Source organism: Clinocottus analis, unplaced genomic scaffold (genome assembly GCF_023055335.1).
Source record: "Clinocottus analis isolate CAN_PGR_092001 unplaced genomic scaffold, fCliAna1.0.p SCAF_8, whole genome shotgun sequence".
Lineage (NCBI taxonomy): Eukaryota > Metazoa > Chordata > Actinopteri > Perciformes > Cottidae > Clinocottus > Clinocottus analis.
Window position 1 is genome coordinate 21,238,783 of NW_027176240.1, and position 17,853 is coordinate 21,256,635.

General features: G+C 44.3%; 2 protein-coding genes across 4 annotated transcripts in view; one reads left to right on the forward strand and one right to left on the reverse strand.

Moving 5' to 3' along the window:
• si:ch211-125o16.4 (neuroblast differentiation-associated protein AHNAK) lies at nucleotides 1-5,473 on the forward strand. Its single transcript, XM_068568060.1, has 3 exons — nucleotides 1-10; nucleotides 299-474; nucleotides 859-5,473. The coding sequence occupies exons 1-3, from the start codon at nucleotides 1-3 to the stop codon at nucleotides 4,798-4,800; spliced, it is 4,128 nt and encodes a 1,375-aa protein (XP_068424161.1). The 3' UTR covers nucleotides 4,801-5,473.
• A 1,600-nt stretch (nucleotides 5,474-7,073) lies between these two features.
• Nucleotides 7,074-17,853, reverse strand: part of edaradd (EDAR-associated death domain) — an 11,971-nt gene continuing 1,191 nt past the window's right edge. Inside the window, exons 2-6 of one of the 3 annotated variants that reach the window (XM_068568384.1) lie at nucleotides 13,084-13,142; nucleotides 12,710-12,752; nucleotides 11,629-11,699; nucleotides 8,484-8,532; nucleotides 7,074-8,117 (exon numbers count right to left, since the gene is read on the reverse strand). In XM_068568384.1, the coding sequence (XP_068424485.1) occupies nucleotides 7,729-8,117; nucleotides 8,484-8,532; nucleotides 11,629-11,699; nucleotides 12,710-12,752; nucleotides 13,084-13,142 (611 nt within the window). In that variant the 3' untranslated portion in view covers nucleotides 7,074-7,728. Of the gene's footprint in view, nucleotides 8,118-8,483; nucleotides 8,533-11,628; nucleotides 11,703-12,709; nucleotides 12,753-13,083; nucleotides 13,143-13,199; nucleotides 13,327-17,853 lie in introns of those variants that run through there. The other 2 variants (XM_068568383.1, XM_068568385.1) reach the window with 2 other exon arrangements.

Sequence of the window (17,853 nt, forward strand, 5' to 3'; positions counted from 1 at the left end):
ATGTCTAATCGTATGTACTTTCAACTACTTGTACACAGAGTGAGGACAGCAAGAGTAGATCTTTCTCAGATAATCTGATCCTTGACAACTCTGAGGAAGGAGTGGTCATCACTGGGATCCCAGATGACACGTTTGCAGCAAGGAGTGGCCTAAAAACAGGTATAAGAAAAAACGGTTAATATAGGAACTTATGCTTTGTTCATGTTGCAGTTTTGGAAAGCTCAACCAGTATCTGTCCATAAAGGATTCATAAGATGGAAACATGCAGTTTTTGATGAGTTGTTTCTTTTTGTTCCAGGGGATGAGATCGTGGCAGCCACGATACACCTCGACCACCTCAACAAAAATGAAGTGCTGAAGATCCTGAAGGTCCTGGAGCCATATGATGACAACATGAAGGTTGTGACGAAGAAGCAGCTGGATGCCAGTGCTGACCTCGGCTCCTTTGGATTGGGCCTCAAGGACCCTGCAAAGGTAATCTTCGTAAGGGTTGGTTCACCCGAATTAAAAAAAAACAACACACCGATTTGTAGGATTATGTGTACGTTCTCTGAACGTTTATCCAATCCAAACTATCTGCATGTCTATATGTCACAAAATAATGATTTATTTGTAATTTGTTGACCAATCCAGTCAAATACATCCTCCACTCATATGATGTTCTATTCGGGAGCTTAAAAAAATCCCTAATGCCCATTTTTTTAAAAACAATTAAATTGGAAGAAATGATATTCATAGTAACAGCAGTCATCCAACACAGTGCCTTTACTAACTGAGCAGTATGAGCTTGTTGTAACTAATGACACAAGAGCTTTAATCAATGTTAATTTACTTTGTTTATCACTCTGTTACCAACAGATGCTCAACTTAAAAAAGGACCTGTCACTGGATGCGTCGGCTCAGGCGCCCGTTGTGTCCCTTGATGGCCTGAATGGAAAGCTAAATGCTGCACCGGGCTTTGGGGGTAAAATAGGTGGTCCCACTCTCAATGGAGACCTTCCCAGTCTCAGTCTAAATCAGCCCTCAGCTGATGCTGGTGCCGGGTTCACAATGCCCTCCCTGGGATTGACTGGACTAGATGTAAAAGGAGATCTAGATGGATCCATCAAAGCACCCAATGTCAGTGTCTCAGGTCCCAAGCTCAACGCCCCCAACGCCTCACTCAACATCGAGAAACCAGGAATCAAGACGGGCAACGCCAAATACAAGGCCCCGCATTTCTCAATGCCGCACTTCAATCTCCCTCAACTCAAAACACCAAAAGCAAACGCGGATGTTTCTAGCAGTGTAGATCTCCCTTCCTTCAATGGAAATCTAAACGCACCCAATCTCAATCTGCCAGCCCCAGAATTAGATCTTAAAAAGCCAGACTGGAACCTGAATGGGCCAAAAGTGGATATGAATGGGCCAAAAGTGGATATGAATGGGCCCGACATCAATTTCAAAGCTCTAAATGCTGACATCGAGGCACCCTCACACAAAATCAAATGGCCCCATCAGAAATGGAAAGGTCCCAAAGTTAAAGGACTGGATGCCGACCTAAATACTGACCTGTCTGTACCTGATTTGAGCCTCAACACACCAAAGATCGATGGGGATCTAAGTGCACCAGATGTTGACATCAACTTACCCAAAGCTAACATCAAAAGTCCTGACCTAGATGTTGAAACGCCAAATCTCGACATTGATGCCCCATCTGGTAAAATCCACTGGCCTCATAAATGGAAAATGCCCAAACTGCATGGCCCAAAAGCTGATCTAGACTTGGATGCAAACCTGAACACACCAGATGTTGATGCCTCTCTGCCAAAATTAGAGGGTGGAATAAATGCCCCAGACATCAATTGGCCTCACAAGAAATGGAAGAAGCCCAAACTTCATGGTCCAAAAGCGTCCATTGATGCAGACCTAAATGGACCCGATTTAAATTTCTCATCTCCAAAGATGGAGGGTGACATCAATGTACCAAATCCTGAGCTCAATCTCCCAAAAGCTGACCTTAACGGCCCCGATTTAGACTTGCAGGCCCCAGATCTTGACATGGAGGGTAAACAAATTAACTGGCCTCATCTGAAGTGGAAGAAACCTAAACTTCACGGCCCCAAAGTTGATCTGAGCTCACCAGATGTGGATCTCTCAGTTCCTAAAATTGAAGGTGATCTCAGCACACCAGACATGGATCTGAATTTACCCAAAGCTGATGTTGATGTTAAAGCACCAGATGGCAAAATCAAGTTCCCAACACTCAGAAAGCCCAAGTTCCTGTTTTCTGGGCCAAAGGTGAAAAGCCCAGATGTTGACCTTGATGCTAACGTGAAAGCACCTGACCTCAATCTCTCTCCTAAAGCATCGTTTGATGCACCCGATCTTGATCTAAATTTACCCAAAGCTGATGTGGATGTCAAAGCACCGAATCTAGACATTGAGGGCAATTCCGGGAAGATCAAATGGCCTACTCTTAAAAAGCCAAAGTGGTTACACTCAGATCCTAAGATTGATGGTCTCGATGCAGATGTTTCAGCCCCTGACTTGAGTCTCAAAGCTCCAAAGATTGACGGTGGGATAAATGGACCAGATCTAAACTTACCCAAAGCTGACCTGAAAGGCCCAGAGTTGGACATGAATACTCCAGATTTGGACGGTTCTGGATTTAAATGGTTCAACTTCAAGAAACCCAAATTTGGCACACTGAAGGGTCCAAAGGGCGACATTGACGCTGATCTGAAGGTACCCGACATGGACCTCAAGACAGTTGATATGAGTGCGCCAAAAATTGAGGGTGGGATTAAGACTCCAGACGTAAATATCGGCATGCCAGACATTGACTTACCGAAAGGCAATGTGGCTGCACCTAATCTAGACCTCAAAGCACCAGATCTCAACATGTCTGCGCCAAAGTTTGGTTTTAATGCACCAGATCTTGACCTTAATGTACCAAAAGCTGATCTAAAAGGTCCTGGCATAGACCTCAATCTACCAAAAGCTGATCTAAAAGGTCCTGGCATAGACCTCAATCTACCAAAAGCTGATCTAAAAGGTCCTGGCATAGACCTCAATCTACCAAAAGCTGATCTAAAAGGTCCTGGCATAGACCTCAATCTACCAAAAGCTGATCTAAAAGGTCCTGGCATAGACCTCAATCTACCAAAAGCTGATCTAAAAGGTCCTGGCATAGACCTCAATCTACCAAAAGCTGATCTAAAAGGTCCTGGCATAGACCTCAATCTACCAAAAGCTGATCTAAAAGGTCCTGGCATAGACCTCAATCTACCAAAAGCTGATCTAAAAGGTCCTGGCATAGACCTCAATGTACCAAAAGCTGATCTAAAAGGTCCTGGCATAGACCTCAAAGCTCCAGAGGTTGATGCCCCAGCTGGAAATATAAAGCTACCCAAAATAAATCTTCCAAAGTTTGGCTGGTCGGGGCCAAAAGTAAAAGGACCTAATATCAATCTTGATGCTGACAATGTTGATTTTCCTGACGTAAATCTTGACTTGCCAACAGCTGATGTCAAAGCACCTAACTTGAGTCTGCCTTCTCTTAAAGGAGATCTCAGTACTCCAGATCTTGACCTTTCTGCCCCCAACACAGACATCAATCTTTCAACCCCGGATATTAAGGGTCCACAGGGAAACCTTAATTTGCCCAAAGCTAATCTTACAGGACCCAGTTTGGATCTACCAAAAGCAGACTTCAAGGTACCCGATCTCAACTTGAATGCACCAGATCTCAGCCTGTCTTCACCGAAGATTAATGGAAACCTCTCAGCACCTGTACTGGAAGCTCCAAACATGGATATCAACCTGCCGAAAGCAGACCTTAAAGCTCCTGACGCGCAGTTGAAATCACCAGATCTAGATTTTAAATCAGATTTGGGTGACTTTAATTTTCCTCATTTCAAGCTTCCAAAACTTGGTCTTTCAAGTCCTGAAGGAGAAGTTCCCAGCGTTAATCCTTCAGTCGAGGCTGGAATCGAGGCACCTAAGATCAACATAGGTGCTCCGAAGGGGAGCATCGAAGGACCCGAAGTTCCAAATGTAGACGCCAATCTCGAAAAGTCTAAATTCTCAACTTGGAAGTTTCCAAAGATAAGCTTTCCAGGGCATAAAATAGATGCAGGAGATGTTGCAACTCCCAGTGTTGAAGGCGGGATCAGTTCACCTGATGTATCCGTCTCTGCTCCCGAAGTGAAGACGAGCCTCAACGCACCGCAACTGGATATCTCAGCCAAAGCGGAAGCTGACGTTGAAGGTTCTCCAAAAACCAAGTCAAGATGGCCCTTCAAATGGGGATTAAATTCCAGTTCTGTCACCGCCGAAGAGGAAAGCGGCAACGACCTTGAAACTGATGTGGGTGATGTGGCGTTTCCTGTATTCAAAACCCACAAACTACCGAGGAACAGTCTCGATGGCATCGGAGGAATCGAGGATATTTTAAGCCTATCAAAGCTTGACACGGAGTCAAAGGACTACGTCGTCAGCAAAGGGATCCGCTTGCCGATCATAAATACAAATTCCAAAGCGGGAGGAAAGATTGACATTATGGAGAGACTGAAGATGGCGAAAGAAAAAACAAACTCGAGTAACTCCTCGCCGACCGACGCCATCGATCTGAAGCTCTCCGCCCCGAGTCTGGACGTCAGCACCTTGACAGACGCCGATTCTGCTTTGGTGAGAGGCGGTACCTTCAAAGTCGAAAAGCCAGAGTCGGCACTTGGCCTGGTCGCCCCTGAAATTTCGACATCAGACGAAAACGAGAAATTGTCATTGGGCCTCTCCAAAATGCTCGGCCTTAATTGATACCAAGGATTCAGACGCTGACTGATTCCTGTTACCTGATGAGTAAAGCTTCAGGCTGGAGACATTGTACATACGTTAACTCAACCAATTACTTGCCTTAGTGTGTGTGTGTGTGTGTGTGACCGTAAAAGTGATGCGCCTGTCAGCGTTCTTTGTTACCAGCACCCATCGGACCCGTCATGAGAGCCAACTCGCACCGTCCAACCTGACCCGCTAACCGCTAACCGCTAACGTTGTCAGGACTGAGGTCTGAGACGAGGACGAAGCCGACATGAGCGCCGCAGCTCGCGGTGTATATCTAGGTTATTAATATTTTAATTGGAACACTCCTTTCTCATTTATTTTACCCGCGAGCCCAAACTCATGATATTTTTTAGTAAACTTGGAACTCCCAGCTCCAGTATCCGTCTTATAACTTCAGCAAAGTGAATAAATGTGTTATAAAGTGTGTATATTCCTGTTATTTATATAAGCTTTTTTCCTCTTAACATTGTTGATTTGGAAGTGTTACTTATTACATAACTGCCTAAGTATTGCATGTGATCACATTCAGATGTTTATGTTTCTAATAAGTGCATTATTTTACCTTTTTTTTAAAGTCTTTACTCGATAAGATAACTGTATGAACGTGTTTGTGAATATTTCTCTTCAATAAATTACTCCATTGATTCCATATCATTGTGATCCTTAACCCCAATAATACTAAATTAATCTGCTTTGTTTTTACGCAAAGTAAATTAATGTAGATGCTTTACAATTTATGTATTTACGAATCCATATTAATCAAAGATATTTATTGGAAACTGCTTTTAAAAAATGTAAATTGGTTAATTATTGGTTAAAGGGAATGTTCTTAAAATAAAATTTCAAGTATAACCAAAATAATGTGATTTATTTATGATTTAAATATGTATTGTAAACTTTACTCCACATAAGTTGCTGTATACTTATTAAAAGCGTACTCTCTATTTTTTCTAATAGTGCCGTATAACGCAGTTCTTTCCAGGAACCTTATGGAAAATATTCAGGAATTAATGAGCTGCAATAATACAAAGCGTTGCTGATAAGTTGAACAATATAAGTCCTTATTCATAACAAAAGGCCTGTTTTAATGCATTAATTCAACAGACATTTACCTCTAAAGGTTGAAGTTGCTTCTTAGTTTTCTTTTGAAAATGACTAAAGCTTTTACAGAGTTTGACATGCATTTATTTTATACTGACAAAACAAGTGCAATAAAAAAAAAGGAATTATCTTGTTTCTTCAAACTTAAAAAAACTGAATAACAAACATGGAGGTGAGCAAAAGGTTTAACAGTAGTTTTGGTTTGCAAATTTAACATTTAATTATTTATTTCGTAGAATATTGTCTAGTATTGAGGAGATATCTGGGTAATTAATATTATGGTTGTGAGGACAATCTTCCTCTGATATTGGTTATTTAGCTCCAATCCAACGCGCCACTGGATGCAACAATAGAACAACAGTAAAGACAGACTGTCGTTATCCATCAAAGGTTGTGACATATTTGCTCACATGGCGTCTAAGTTGATTGAGCATGAGTTTTAATTCCAAATATGAAACAGCATACTTAATAAAAAATAAATACTCTGACATTCCCTCAAAACAAATGCAGTCAGATGCACAATAATACGAGTCTGCAGCCATGCTACGCTAACAGCTCTGTGAATACTTCGGCACAGTAGTGCTTTTGATCCAAACGCTAACATTAGCATGCTAACATGCACATGGTGAAGATGCTTACATCAGCATGCTAACATGCACACGACGAAGATGCTAACATGCACATGGTGATGATGCTAACATACAGCATGCTAACATGCACATGGTGAAGATGCTAACATATAGCATGGTGATGATGCTAACATACAGCATGCTAACGTGCACATGGTGAAGATGCTAACATACAGCATGCTAACATGCACACGACGAAGATGCTAACATGCACATGGTGATGATGCTAACATACGGCATGCTAACATGCACATGGTGAAGATGCTAACGTCAGCATGCTAACATGCACATGGTGAAGATGCTAACGTCAGCATGCTAACATGCACATGGTGAAGATGCTAACATGCCGATGCTTAGCAGGTACAATGTTTACTATGTTCACCATCTTAATTGGCACGTTAGAATGCTAATATTTGCTAATTATCACTACACACAAAGTAAAGCCGAGGCTGATGGGAGTATGACAAAACCAGAGTATTGGACAATTATTTAACTGACGATGGCGCTCCAGAAAAAGCAGAGGATCACCAAATTTATTATAATTCATCTCGAGGGGAACATGAATGCCCGCACCAAATTTCTTGCCAAACCCTTCAATAGTTGTTGAGACATTTCGCTCAAAACTATAAATGTCAACCAGTCAGGAGATCACCAGTCATTGGAATACATTATCTAGGAACCGTGAATGTTCAAAAATGTCCCAATTCATAGAGTGAATGTTGAGCCATAACACTGGATAAAAGAACATTTAGGCCTGGTGGTGCTATAGGAAAAGTAAGGGGCTCCACAAGGTCATAGGATTCATGCCCTGGGGACCATGAATCATAAAAATAGCATTTATTGATCCCAAATGGAGAAATGAAGGTCATTAAAAGCCTGGATGTCTGTACAAAATGTCATGGTCCTCCATCTAACAACCGACAGAATGGCAGATTGCCCATCAGACAAAACCACATTGCCATCCATGGTTAGCATGGCTAACATGGCTAGCATGGCTAAAAAAGAAAAACAAACTGGTAATCAGCTGTAAGTCTTGTAAGTGCTCTTCTCTCTGCTGGTCATTGTTTTATCTTCTTCTTAAGATCCCGTACTAGCATTGCTAATGATCACAATCTCATGAAGAAGAAGAACTCCCTTACAAGTACAATCTGACAGAAGGTGGAGGCGCAGGGCGTTAATGAGCCTGCTGCCAGCGCGACGGCCAGTCCTTCTCTATCCAGCTCTGCAGCAGTCGCAGCACGTCGATGCGCTGGTAGATGCGGCAGAGTTCGGTGAGCTCGGTGACTGTCTTCTGGTTGTAGCGCAGCAGGAACTCCTGGGTGGGGCTGTGGGACAAGGAGCCCTGGGTCCGGTGCTCCAGCAGGGTCAGTTCATCGTAGCTCATCCCCCAGCGACTCGCAAAGTTCTTCCAGTTTTTGATGGTGCAGTGGTTGGGATCCAGCTTGAGCCGCAATAAGTCCAGGAGATCTTTGTCGTTCATGAGGTCGCTGATCTTGGGAGGAGGCGCCGGGCAGCAGCACTTTTCACAATGGCTGCTGAGCAACTGCAGCTCTTTGGGGTGGTCTGAGCTCAGGGATGGACAAGGAAGACTCGGTTAGCACAAGAGAAGGTGTGCATTGTGAATTACAGTGTACTAACATCTGAAATGGGATCAATATCCCAACTCAAGGTGAATCCATTTATATAGTCACTCATTAGCTATCTGGCGCCTGAAGGCTATCGCTAGGTACGGCCATTTTGGGTGTCCCTGTTTTGGTTGCTCCTCGTCCAATGACATGCGGTTATTTCACAGCTTACAAAGTCATAAGTTTTCAAAATGAAATGTTCATTGCATGCATGAATATTTTTGGCAATATTTCAAGTTAATCTATCAACAAACGCAGAAGGATGAAGTCATGATTTTACCATCGTTACAACTAATGAGTTTACCTGGTGAAGTAGATGTTGAGCAGGTGCATTCTTCAACATCTTGAACTGGCTACAACACAGAGAAACACAAATCAGTGACATCACTTCCTGTTTACTGGTTTTCTTTTGGGCTCATGCTCAACTGCAATATGAGGACAATAGAAACATCACTGTTCCATCATCACATGATACATAACTTAGTATGACAGTGTAAATATGAAAGGAAGTTAAGCCAATGCAGAAGTGCCTTGAACTTGCATTCTTTCTCTGGTTGTATAGAAGTCTCTGCTTCATGTGTTAACGCTGCATTCTTTCTCCTGGCCACCAGGGGGCGACTCCTCTGGTTGTATAGAAGTCTATGCTTCATGTCTTGAAGCTGCATTCTCTCTCCTGACCACCAGGGGGCGACTCCTCTGGTTGTATAGAAGTCTATGCTTCATGTGTTACAGCTGCATTCTCTCTCCTGACCACCAGGGGGCGACTCCTCTGGTTGTATAGAAGTCTATGCTTCAGGTGTTAAAGCTGCATTCTCTCTCCTGACCACCAGGGGGCGACTCCTCTGGTTGTATAGAAGTCTATGCTTCATGTGTTACAGCTGCATTCTCTCTCCTGACCACCAGGGGGCGACTCCTCTGGTTGTATAGAAGTCTATGCTTCATGTGTTAAAGCTGCATTCTCTCTCCTGACAACCAGGGGGCGACTCCTCTGGTTGTATAGAAGTTTACGCTTCATGTGTTAAAGCTGCATTCTCTCTCCTGACCACCAGGGGGCGACTCCTCTGGTTGTATAGAAGTCTATGCTTCATGTGTTAAAGCTGCATTCTCTCTCCTGACAACCAGGGGGCGACTCCTCTGGTTGTATAGAAGTCTATATAAAAGACTCTACTTTTATTTATGTCTCAATCTCTAGTTTCAAGTCTTCTTCTATACAGCATGATGTTCATTTAGCACATTATGGTCTGTTAGAGTTAAACAGACCATGAAGCAGGGGACGCTTTAGGGGCGTGGCTACAAGGTGATTGACAGGTCGCTGAATCCATTTAACATATCAGCGTATTAAAATGTGTTCATTGTGTACTTTTTATTTATATGATTGTAAACAGGCCTTATTGATTAACTTAATAATAAAAATATTAGGCCTCTTCTGGTCGTTCTCCTTCCTGTTTAGGACTCACTTTGGCCTCATATTGCTCTACACAGCTGTTTGGTTTCCTTTCTCCAGGTGTGTTTCTGGTGGCAGGTGCACGTCTCCACTTCTGAGACTTATGTACCTCAAACAGGTTGAAACACGCCTCAACAGAAGCCGCGCTGCAGCCGCCGGCGCATGAAGACGCCGGCGCATGAAGACGCCGGCGCATGAAGACGCCGGCGCATGAAGACGCCGGCGCATGAAGACGCCTGGAGCGCCGTGTACGGCGGGCAGACTGGAATGAAACAGTTCTGACATTTTCTTACTCGTTCATCTTGTTTTTTTTGTAACAATGTCGCCTTTTATAAAGCTTGTTGTGAAACCTCCACTCGCTCTGCCGTCTGTGTTCCTGCCGTGTTATTAACGCGTTATTATCGCGTTATTAACGTGTCGCGCGCAGCTGCACCTCCAGTTCAGTGGGACAAAACCACTTCCTGTATGTGCTCGCCGCCTCAGCGAGGAGGCGCCCACAGAGACTACCGAGATAAACACACTTAGATCCAGAGAAGCATCGAGAGAGTGATGATCATAAATCAGAAGAATAAACTGATTTATGAATTAACGTTAGCACACTAATGTTAGACATCAGACCACACGTTGGGGGCATTACTCCATGACCCCAGGAGACGTAGAGGCATCTCTTTTGTGGTTTATTTCCCTGAGAGTGTGAATCTTTCTCATCTCACTGGCTGCGTATGATGCGGATGTATATTTCTGTATCCTCCGTGTATCTATGAACTATCTCATTAGGTGTGTTTGAGAGAGGAAGTGAGAGTGGGAGGGTCCACGCTGAACCACGAGCAGAGAGGAAATGGATGGAAGGAAACGACTGGATGGCATCTCCGGTGACGTGATGACCTCAAAGGAAACCAGAGCGTCTCCAACACTATTGATTCACAGTTTGACGTTGTTGAACTTCTAACCACAACCTTTTAACATCACGAGGACCAAGCCGCTGTCCTCGGACAACAGCGTTCAGTCTACGCCCTTGAGCAGTACATTATTGACGATACAGCGCTGCCTCTCGTACCTTATTGCTTCATTGAATTGCTCCAACACTGTGACTCGTGAGAAGAGAGCTTTGTTTTTTAAGTAATTATTTAAACGCTGTAACTTGTAACATTTCCCTAACACGTTAATAAGTGCCCTTACAAAGGATTTCAAACACACTAATCGTGTTATAAGATTCATAAATCCTTACAAACCGCCTATTAGTATCCGTAAAGTCCCAAAATGGCCGCACTCTCCTGCCTCCTGAAGCCTTCGCGGTCGGCCCACATTTCTAAAAGAGCTTCATACATCGAGTGCAGAAGCAGACGAATCTCAATACCCAGCATGCACGTAGACACAGCAACGGGGAACAACTCAGGGTTAAGTGTCTTGCTCAAGGACACATCGACATGGATTAGCAGGGTCGGGGTTTGAACCGCCGACCCTCTGATTGAAAGACTGGAGCTTTAACCACTGAGCCACGGTCAGAAAAAAACATTTTTTTATTTTTTAACCGAATGACACAGTTTTTGGACTGAAACTGCTTCCTATCCTTTGATTTATTGTGATTTTTCCAATTTTTTAGATCATAATCTTTCCAAAAAGGTGTCTTATTGACGCTCCAGGAGGCATTTTTGGGGAATCTGGCTCATATCATGCTGGATGTTCATAGTTATGATCAAAATATGGTATAAAAGTGATCTTTTTATGAAAAAAAAAGAAGAATGAATTGCAAAAGAAACAGAAAGAAATCATAAAGAATAACAAGTATCATAACTCATTTGGGGCTCCTCAGAGAAAGAGGTGCAGATGAGGTCTATCTACTGACAAAGGTTTAAAGAAAGAGGAAGAGAGAGTTGGATCAGGGCCTGAGGGCCGAGAGAGGAAGTGAAATGAAGCGTTCGGCGCCGTTCACCCTGCACATCTACTTCCATCACTGACGTCTGAGTGCGACTGCGTCTCCGTGAACGGTGACGTCAGTACCGACCTGTCTGATTCGGTCCGAGGGCCGGCTCAGGAACCCGGAGGTCATGGAGCTCAGGTGGAGCGTCACGGCATCTGCTGGAGACACAGCACAGTGTCGTCTGGAGGGAAACAGCAGCACGGGAAAAAACTAACAACCTCAACAGGAAACTGGACTGAAATAATCAAAGCGACCCACGAGATGGAGAGACTGACCTTCCTGCTGAGACACAGACAGGTCATGAGGACCAAATGGACCAAATAAAGGTCAAATAAGGAAACTGGACTCGCCTCCATAACCTCACAGGTAACTCTTAAAAAGACAATGAGGGTCACCAGGATGCAACTGCATGTACGTTTAATTAAAGTGAAGGAAACTCTGATTTCATTGTATATATCTGTACGTTGGCTGAATTTATGTTTGACACGAATGACTCATAAAGCAGATGAAGTGTCACATGGTTGTTTTGGTTTGTTATTATATTTTTTACCTGCTGTGTGTGTTTTCTTTCCTCGTGGCCTTCTTGTCCAGACGCACGTTTAGTTTCTCGTATTCTTTCTTACTTTCGAGTGTCAGATTTTTGGTCGAACCGCAGAAATAACTAATATCAAGTATTAAAAAAAAGAAACACTAACAAGCACTGACAAGAAACTTTGTTTTTTACCACAATAACAGAAGATAGTTTAAATGTACAGGCGATGATCTGATAGAGATGCAGAGAGGCCTCAACTTAACCGCCATTCACGTCTGCTGCTGACGCTTCACACATACTTTCTCATCATATTTACAGACTTTTTACATCTCATCTGGATTTGTAATTGTGTGCTTTGTTTTTTTATCGTGTTTTTTTTGCACTAAAATTCACCGAGTCACTTCTATTATGACCGTTTTCCATCGCCGTCATGGATGAAGCTCAACACGTCCTACACAGATACTTCCTGGTGAGAGTCTTCTCGTGGGTCAAAGGCCACGATCCTGTTGAAGCTCATTCCTCCCCCTATGTGTTGTTGTCTACGCCTCTTTCTGCTTTCTGCCTTCTATCTGAGTCCATACGGCTGCGACGCCACGCTTCACACACCATCCCCTGAGGTCGAGCCTTATTTACCGTTAGGATCCGTCACCTGCACGGGGTAGTTGGCCTCCAGCGACTGTGGGCGAGACGAGAGAGCGTTAGAGGGAACAAAGCGTCAGAGGAACCTGCTCGGTTGGTGAGGCCGAGTGACTGTGGACGAGCGAGACGCCGGTGTGCAGAGAGAGAGAGAGAGAGAGAGGGCGGGATCGGCCTGCTGCGACCTGTTCTCCAGCGAGCCCTCGGGCTCTACCAATCACAGCACAGCGTGCTCAGTTATGCTACATTTCTTAGCAGATTACGGCGAGAAGGGACAATGAGGAATCAGTGCAAAGCAAAGTGGGTGGGAGACAAGTCGAGACAATGAGGCGGGTGAACGCCAGAAAACATCAAATCAAAAAGGCGCTTACGAATTCTGCCACGAAGCTGGTGGTGTCTGTGTCCTCCACGGGCTCAGAGCTGCTCCTGCCTGTGAACAACAACAACAACAACAAAAGAGAGGGGATGCTTCAATACATGCCGTCACCTCGACCCTCTTCATCCTCTTCCTCCTTCTCACCAAAGCCACCGGCAGCAGCGATGCGCAGAGAAGCCACTTCCTCCAGCGAGTGTATTCTGAGAGCGAGCGTGACGTGCTGGAAGAGTTAATGTCGGTCGTGATGACACACCGCCTGGATTAACAGGAGGTAAACTCTAATTTGTAAGAGCGGGAAGACTCCTTCGCATTATTGCTCGTCTTGTGTTTGCCCCCCGAAAGCAAAAAAAACCCCACAGCTTTTAGTGTGTTTCACTGTTCGGCACCAACACGGAAAACCTTTAAAAATCAAACGCCTTCGACACCGAAAAGGAATATTTCTTTGCAAAGCACATCCACGGATGAGCCGAGAGAGCAGCACAAAGGCGGCTTTTCATCCGTCCACGTCACTGTGAAGCCATTGTGCCCAAAAGGCCCCAAATAAAGAACTCATCTGGCCTTTCTTGGGTTACACTCTATGCCGATGAAACTTTATTTTGCATGGGGGGGGAATTAGGATTAAGTGATCAGGTGTAAGCAGCCTGTTTCCTCCATGCAGGGTGTTGTTCCCTTGAGGGAGCAGCCATGGATGTCGGTCACAGAGACTCGGCTCGGCCTGGTTTTAGCCGATTCTGGCACAATAGTCACATTGTGTGTATTGCATACAACAATGATTCCTCTTCCTTTAGAGCTCTGTGTGCGCGCTGTGGTGAAATGCTGGTACTTTAAACTCAATCGAATTAAAAGACCTGAACCGTCAGGTTGCATGAGGGTATGAACCGGTATTGTAGGAGCAGCGCAGCCTGTTCATCTTCTTCCTTTGAGCCACTCAGCTGCGTCAACTACTCAACCACAATAATGAGCCACGCCCGCAGTTTATCTTATCTTATATTACACATTGTATAAAGGAAACAATGGGCTCGGAGCTGAGAGACAACAACTTCAAACGTACAGAAATCAATAAAAAGGAAGAACCTTGATATTGCTTCTGATCAAAGTTGTGTCAAGTTTTATTTCGGGCGGCGCAAAGTTGAAAAAACAAACTTTTATTCGCCAAATTCAATGATTAAGTAAAAACTAGTGTTAACATACCTACATATATAGTTTATACATCTGTTTTCTTTTTTCTTATTCCGAGGTGGAATGAGACATTATTGGTTTTGGACTTTTCATGGGATTTGTTGACAATAAGACAAAACATAGAAAATACACAAGACTCATCCTTTAATTGCATCCAAACTGCAGTCCAGTGTTTGAGTGATGGATACTATGAATGTCTGGAGGAAGAAAGAAAGAAAAGCTCGTGTTTATTGAGGAGTTTTGCTGTTTGCTGGTTTCCTGCCTGCAGGTTCATTAAGACATATTCTGGATTTTATAGTTGGATATGAGGAAAATATCATGTGAAGGCGACAGGCGGTCTGAACTAAGAAGCGTGGCGAGAAGTAATGGACGTGTTTATTTGATGTTCCATCAGAAATGACATATTTTGATTTAGTTAATCTTACGGTTTACTAGCTGTCCGTCCAAAGATCTGATTTGTTTCCACTTGTCATGCAGACGTCACTGTGAACGGCTCCGGCGCCGCGTTGCCGGTGTGCACGTTCAGGTTGAGCCGGCTTCGAAACAAAGAGTCTGCTCGCAGGCCGCTATCCGATTGGCTGACGGCGCTGACCAGCCTCCATCATAGAACTGGGGTTACGGTGTCGTGACTTTCGCTAGCCGCTCGAATGCAACCGCGTTCATAGAAAGCACATGTTGAAAGCAGTTCAAGAACGGGTCGAAATCCACGACAAATGTTCATATTTTGAAGAGCTGCTCGTCAAAATGCTCTGAATAGTTCAAGGAAAAAGTGAGCAAGATGGCCGAGTGTGTTGTTGCCTCCCACATACATGAGCACTCGCCATGACACACACACTGGACTTTCTATGTCGCCACATGTGCATCATTACTATGCCTTTTCACACACACACACACACACACACACCCCTCCCCACACACACACACACATGTATTTTCCAGTGCTGCATTTCCTGGCTTGCAATAACACTACACACATACTCTGAAGAAACCTTTTAACTTTTTTTCTTCTAACAGGAGGTGACAGACAATGTAATCCATTCAAAGGAAATTAAAGGTAAATCCCCTCCACCAGTTTTTTAGACCAGCCTACACAAGTGTACTGGGAAATGTTGACATGTTGCACTTTGCTTCAGTTTGCTTTCAGACTGTCGAGTTATGAGGTCTATATTAGTCTGTTAGATATAGGGGAATGCTGCTTTCTGTCTCACTTTAGAGCTCAGTGGAGTGCCTCAAGGCTCTAACCTGGGGCCACTACTTTGCAGTTTTTATATGTTACCTAAAAGAATCATGGGTCATAATGCCGACGTTTCTAAAAGTCTTGCACGTTGTCCACATGGATTAGTTAAGATTATGTAAAGACTGTAGTGAGTGTTAGAGGCACAGACCAAAACTTAAGGTCTTTAATTCATATTTTGTATTAATAAGTGAATTATATTCTCTATGAATCAATGAATTTGTTATAAAATATGTGTCTGAAAAACAACGCTTCCTGTGTAAAAACAGCAGACTCATCTTAAAACGCCTTTAATGCATAAAAAAAGAAAACTTTCAAAAACTGTCAAAGTATAAAATACTACTACCACGTAATACAAATGTAAAGTGAAGGCAAACAACTGTTCACTGTCATGAGTTCTCCATCTCAAGCAGGGTTTCAGTCCAGCAATGGCAGAAAATCAACCTCTGAAGGATGTCATATTTTAAGGGAAATTATGCAGCGATGTAAGTTGCAGGTGATTTCTAGGTTAATACGTTAGAAAATGCAAAAGTACACAGCTAGACGCTGCACCCCTGGGTGGTATTCTTCTTGAAATATAGTGCATAAAGTATTAGGACTTGCAGCCAGTTACCCAATTATAAAGTGTAAGTTGAACCCCAGATCAGTTGAGCATTGTTTCTCCCTCTCTGGGAATGCACGGGCGTGTCGCTGCACGCTCTGGATAAAGTTCAAGAGATGAAATACAAACCACATCATAATACATCGCTAAGGGCCATAATTCCACACAGGTGAACCCGGCTTTTCTCCGTTTTGACCACCCATGTCTCCCGTCTGTGTCGTTTGCTTCATCGCGAGCTTGTTTCCACACATGAATGGAGGTGAATGGCATGCCAATACCTGACCCGTGCCACAGTGGAGTCTAGACCGAGAGCAGCTTTACACACACACACACACACACACACACACACACACCTTGTGCAAACTCCCTGCTACATGCGTAGCGTAGCCGACAGTGTCTCTCTTTCACGGCGCGTGTGCTTTCTTGTGTTTGCACTGGATTAGACAGGTATTTTAATGCTTATATTACCTCTTCAGGACATATCCCCAAACAACACGGGACGGTCCTCGATGATGAGACTCACAAAGGAACAGTCGCAAAAAATGGCGGCACTTTTTAACGGCTTAGTGTCTGCGCCAGTGGGAGACATGTTGGGTTTTACACTAACTCATGTTCTCACTGAGAGTTAGAGGAGAAGTTTAGTAACAAACTCATCTTGTGTGTTCAGCATCAAGCTAAAGTCAGGATGTGGTTAGCTTAGCTTAGCCGACAGGGTCGGGCTGGTCAACGATCACTGACTAATATTCATACTACTCCTTTGCGATCTGTAATCAATGGTTTCCATCTTCTTTACTCATCTCGTCTCTTACGTCTGTCTAACTTGGTTTTAGGTCTTATCAAATCTCAATCAGCTCTAGCCTACACAACACTTGCGTCACTCGCTCACAGACGGCGATGTTTTTGAGCTTGTGGTGAAGTGTTTACTTGCATCGTATAGGACTGCAGACGAATGGCCATTAGCTCGCAGTGTGACTAAACACGCGTTCCTTCTCCAAACACGGTGTGTGGAAGAGGTTTAAGTGGTTTAAGTAACTAAAGGCAGGAAAAACTAAGTTGCTTATACCTAAAGGAAAGTATATTGCACATTCAAGCTGCGACTACCTTCGGTGGGTGTCCCTGCTGGCTTCCTGCTGTAGCCAGCTAGCGCTGCTGCTACACACTAGCTCCCCTGCTAGCCCCCGCTAGCTCCCTGACAACCTCCAGAGGGACCAGCGCCGGCTTGACGTCCTACTCGGGCAGCGGGGGACGCGGGCAGTGGCAGCAGCAGCAGCTTGCGGGAAGCTAGCAGCAGCAGCAGGGGCCGCGAGGAGCTAGCATCAGCGCTAGCTTGCTACAGCGGGGACACCCACCGAAGGCAGGAGCGGCTTGTAACTCGACTTTTTTCAGGGTACACATGCCATGAGGTCATGTCTGCATCTGAGCTGAGACAGCAGGCGCTGTAAAGCCACACTTCCTGGACGTACACATGAATGTGTGAGTCCACAATAGGAACCCATGCACATGCAACAACACTGAAATAGAAAGTGTGCAATCATATGTTCAGAGATGTGTTGTCTCACATGAATCGCTGGATCAGATGCAGACAAAGCCTTCTCTCCTGAGTGTTGAGGAGGGAATAATGAAGCATTCGTTAGGCAGCGTTCAGCTGAAAGCTGCAACTCACGCCCTCACGAATGGTTACACATCTTTACGAATGCTTTGGGGATTTGCCACCGGGGTTGTAACGACCAGGGAGGACAGCGAGGTCAGGT

Coding starts and splice junctions, on each gene's coding strand:
- si:ch211-125o16.4 (XM_068568060.1), top strand. Junction 475..858: donor GCCTCAAGGACCCTGCAAAG/GTAATCTTCGTA, acceptor TGTTACCAACAG/ATGCTCAACTTAAAAAAGGA.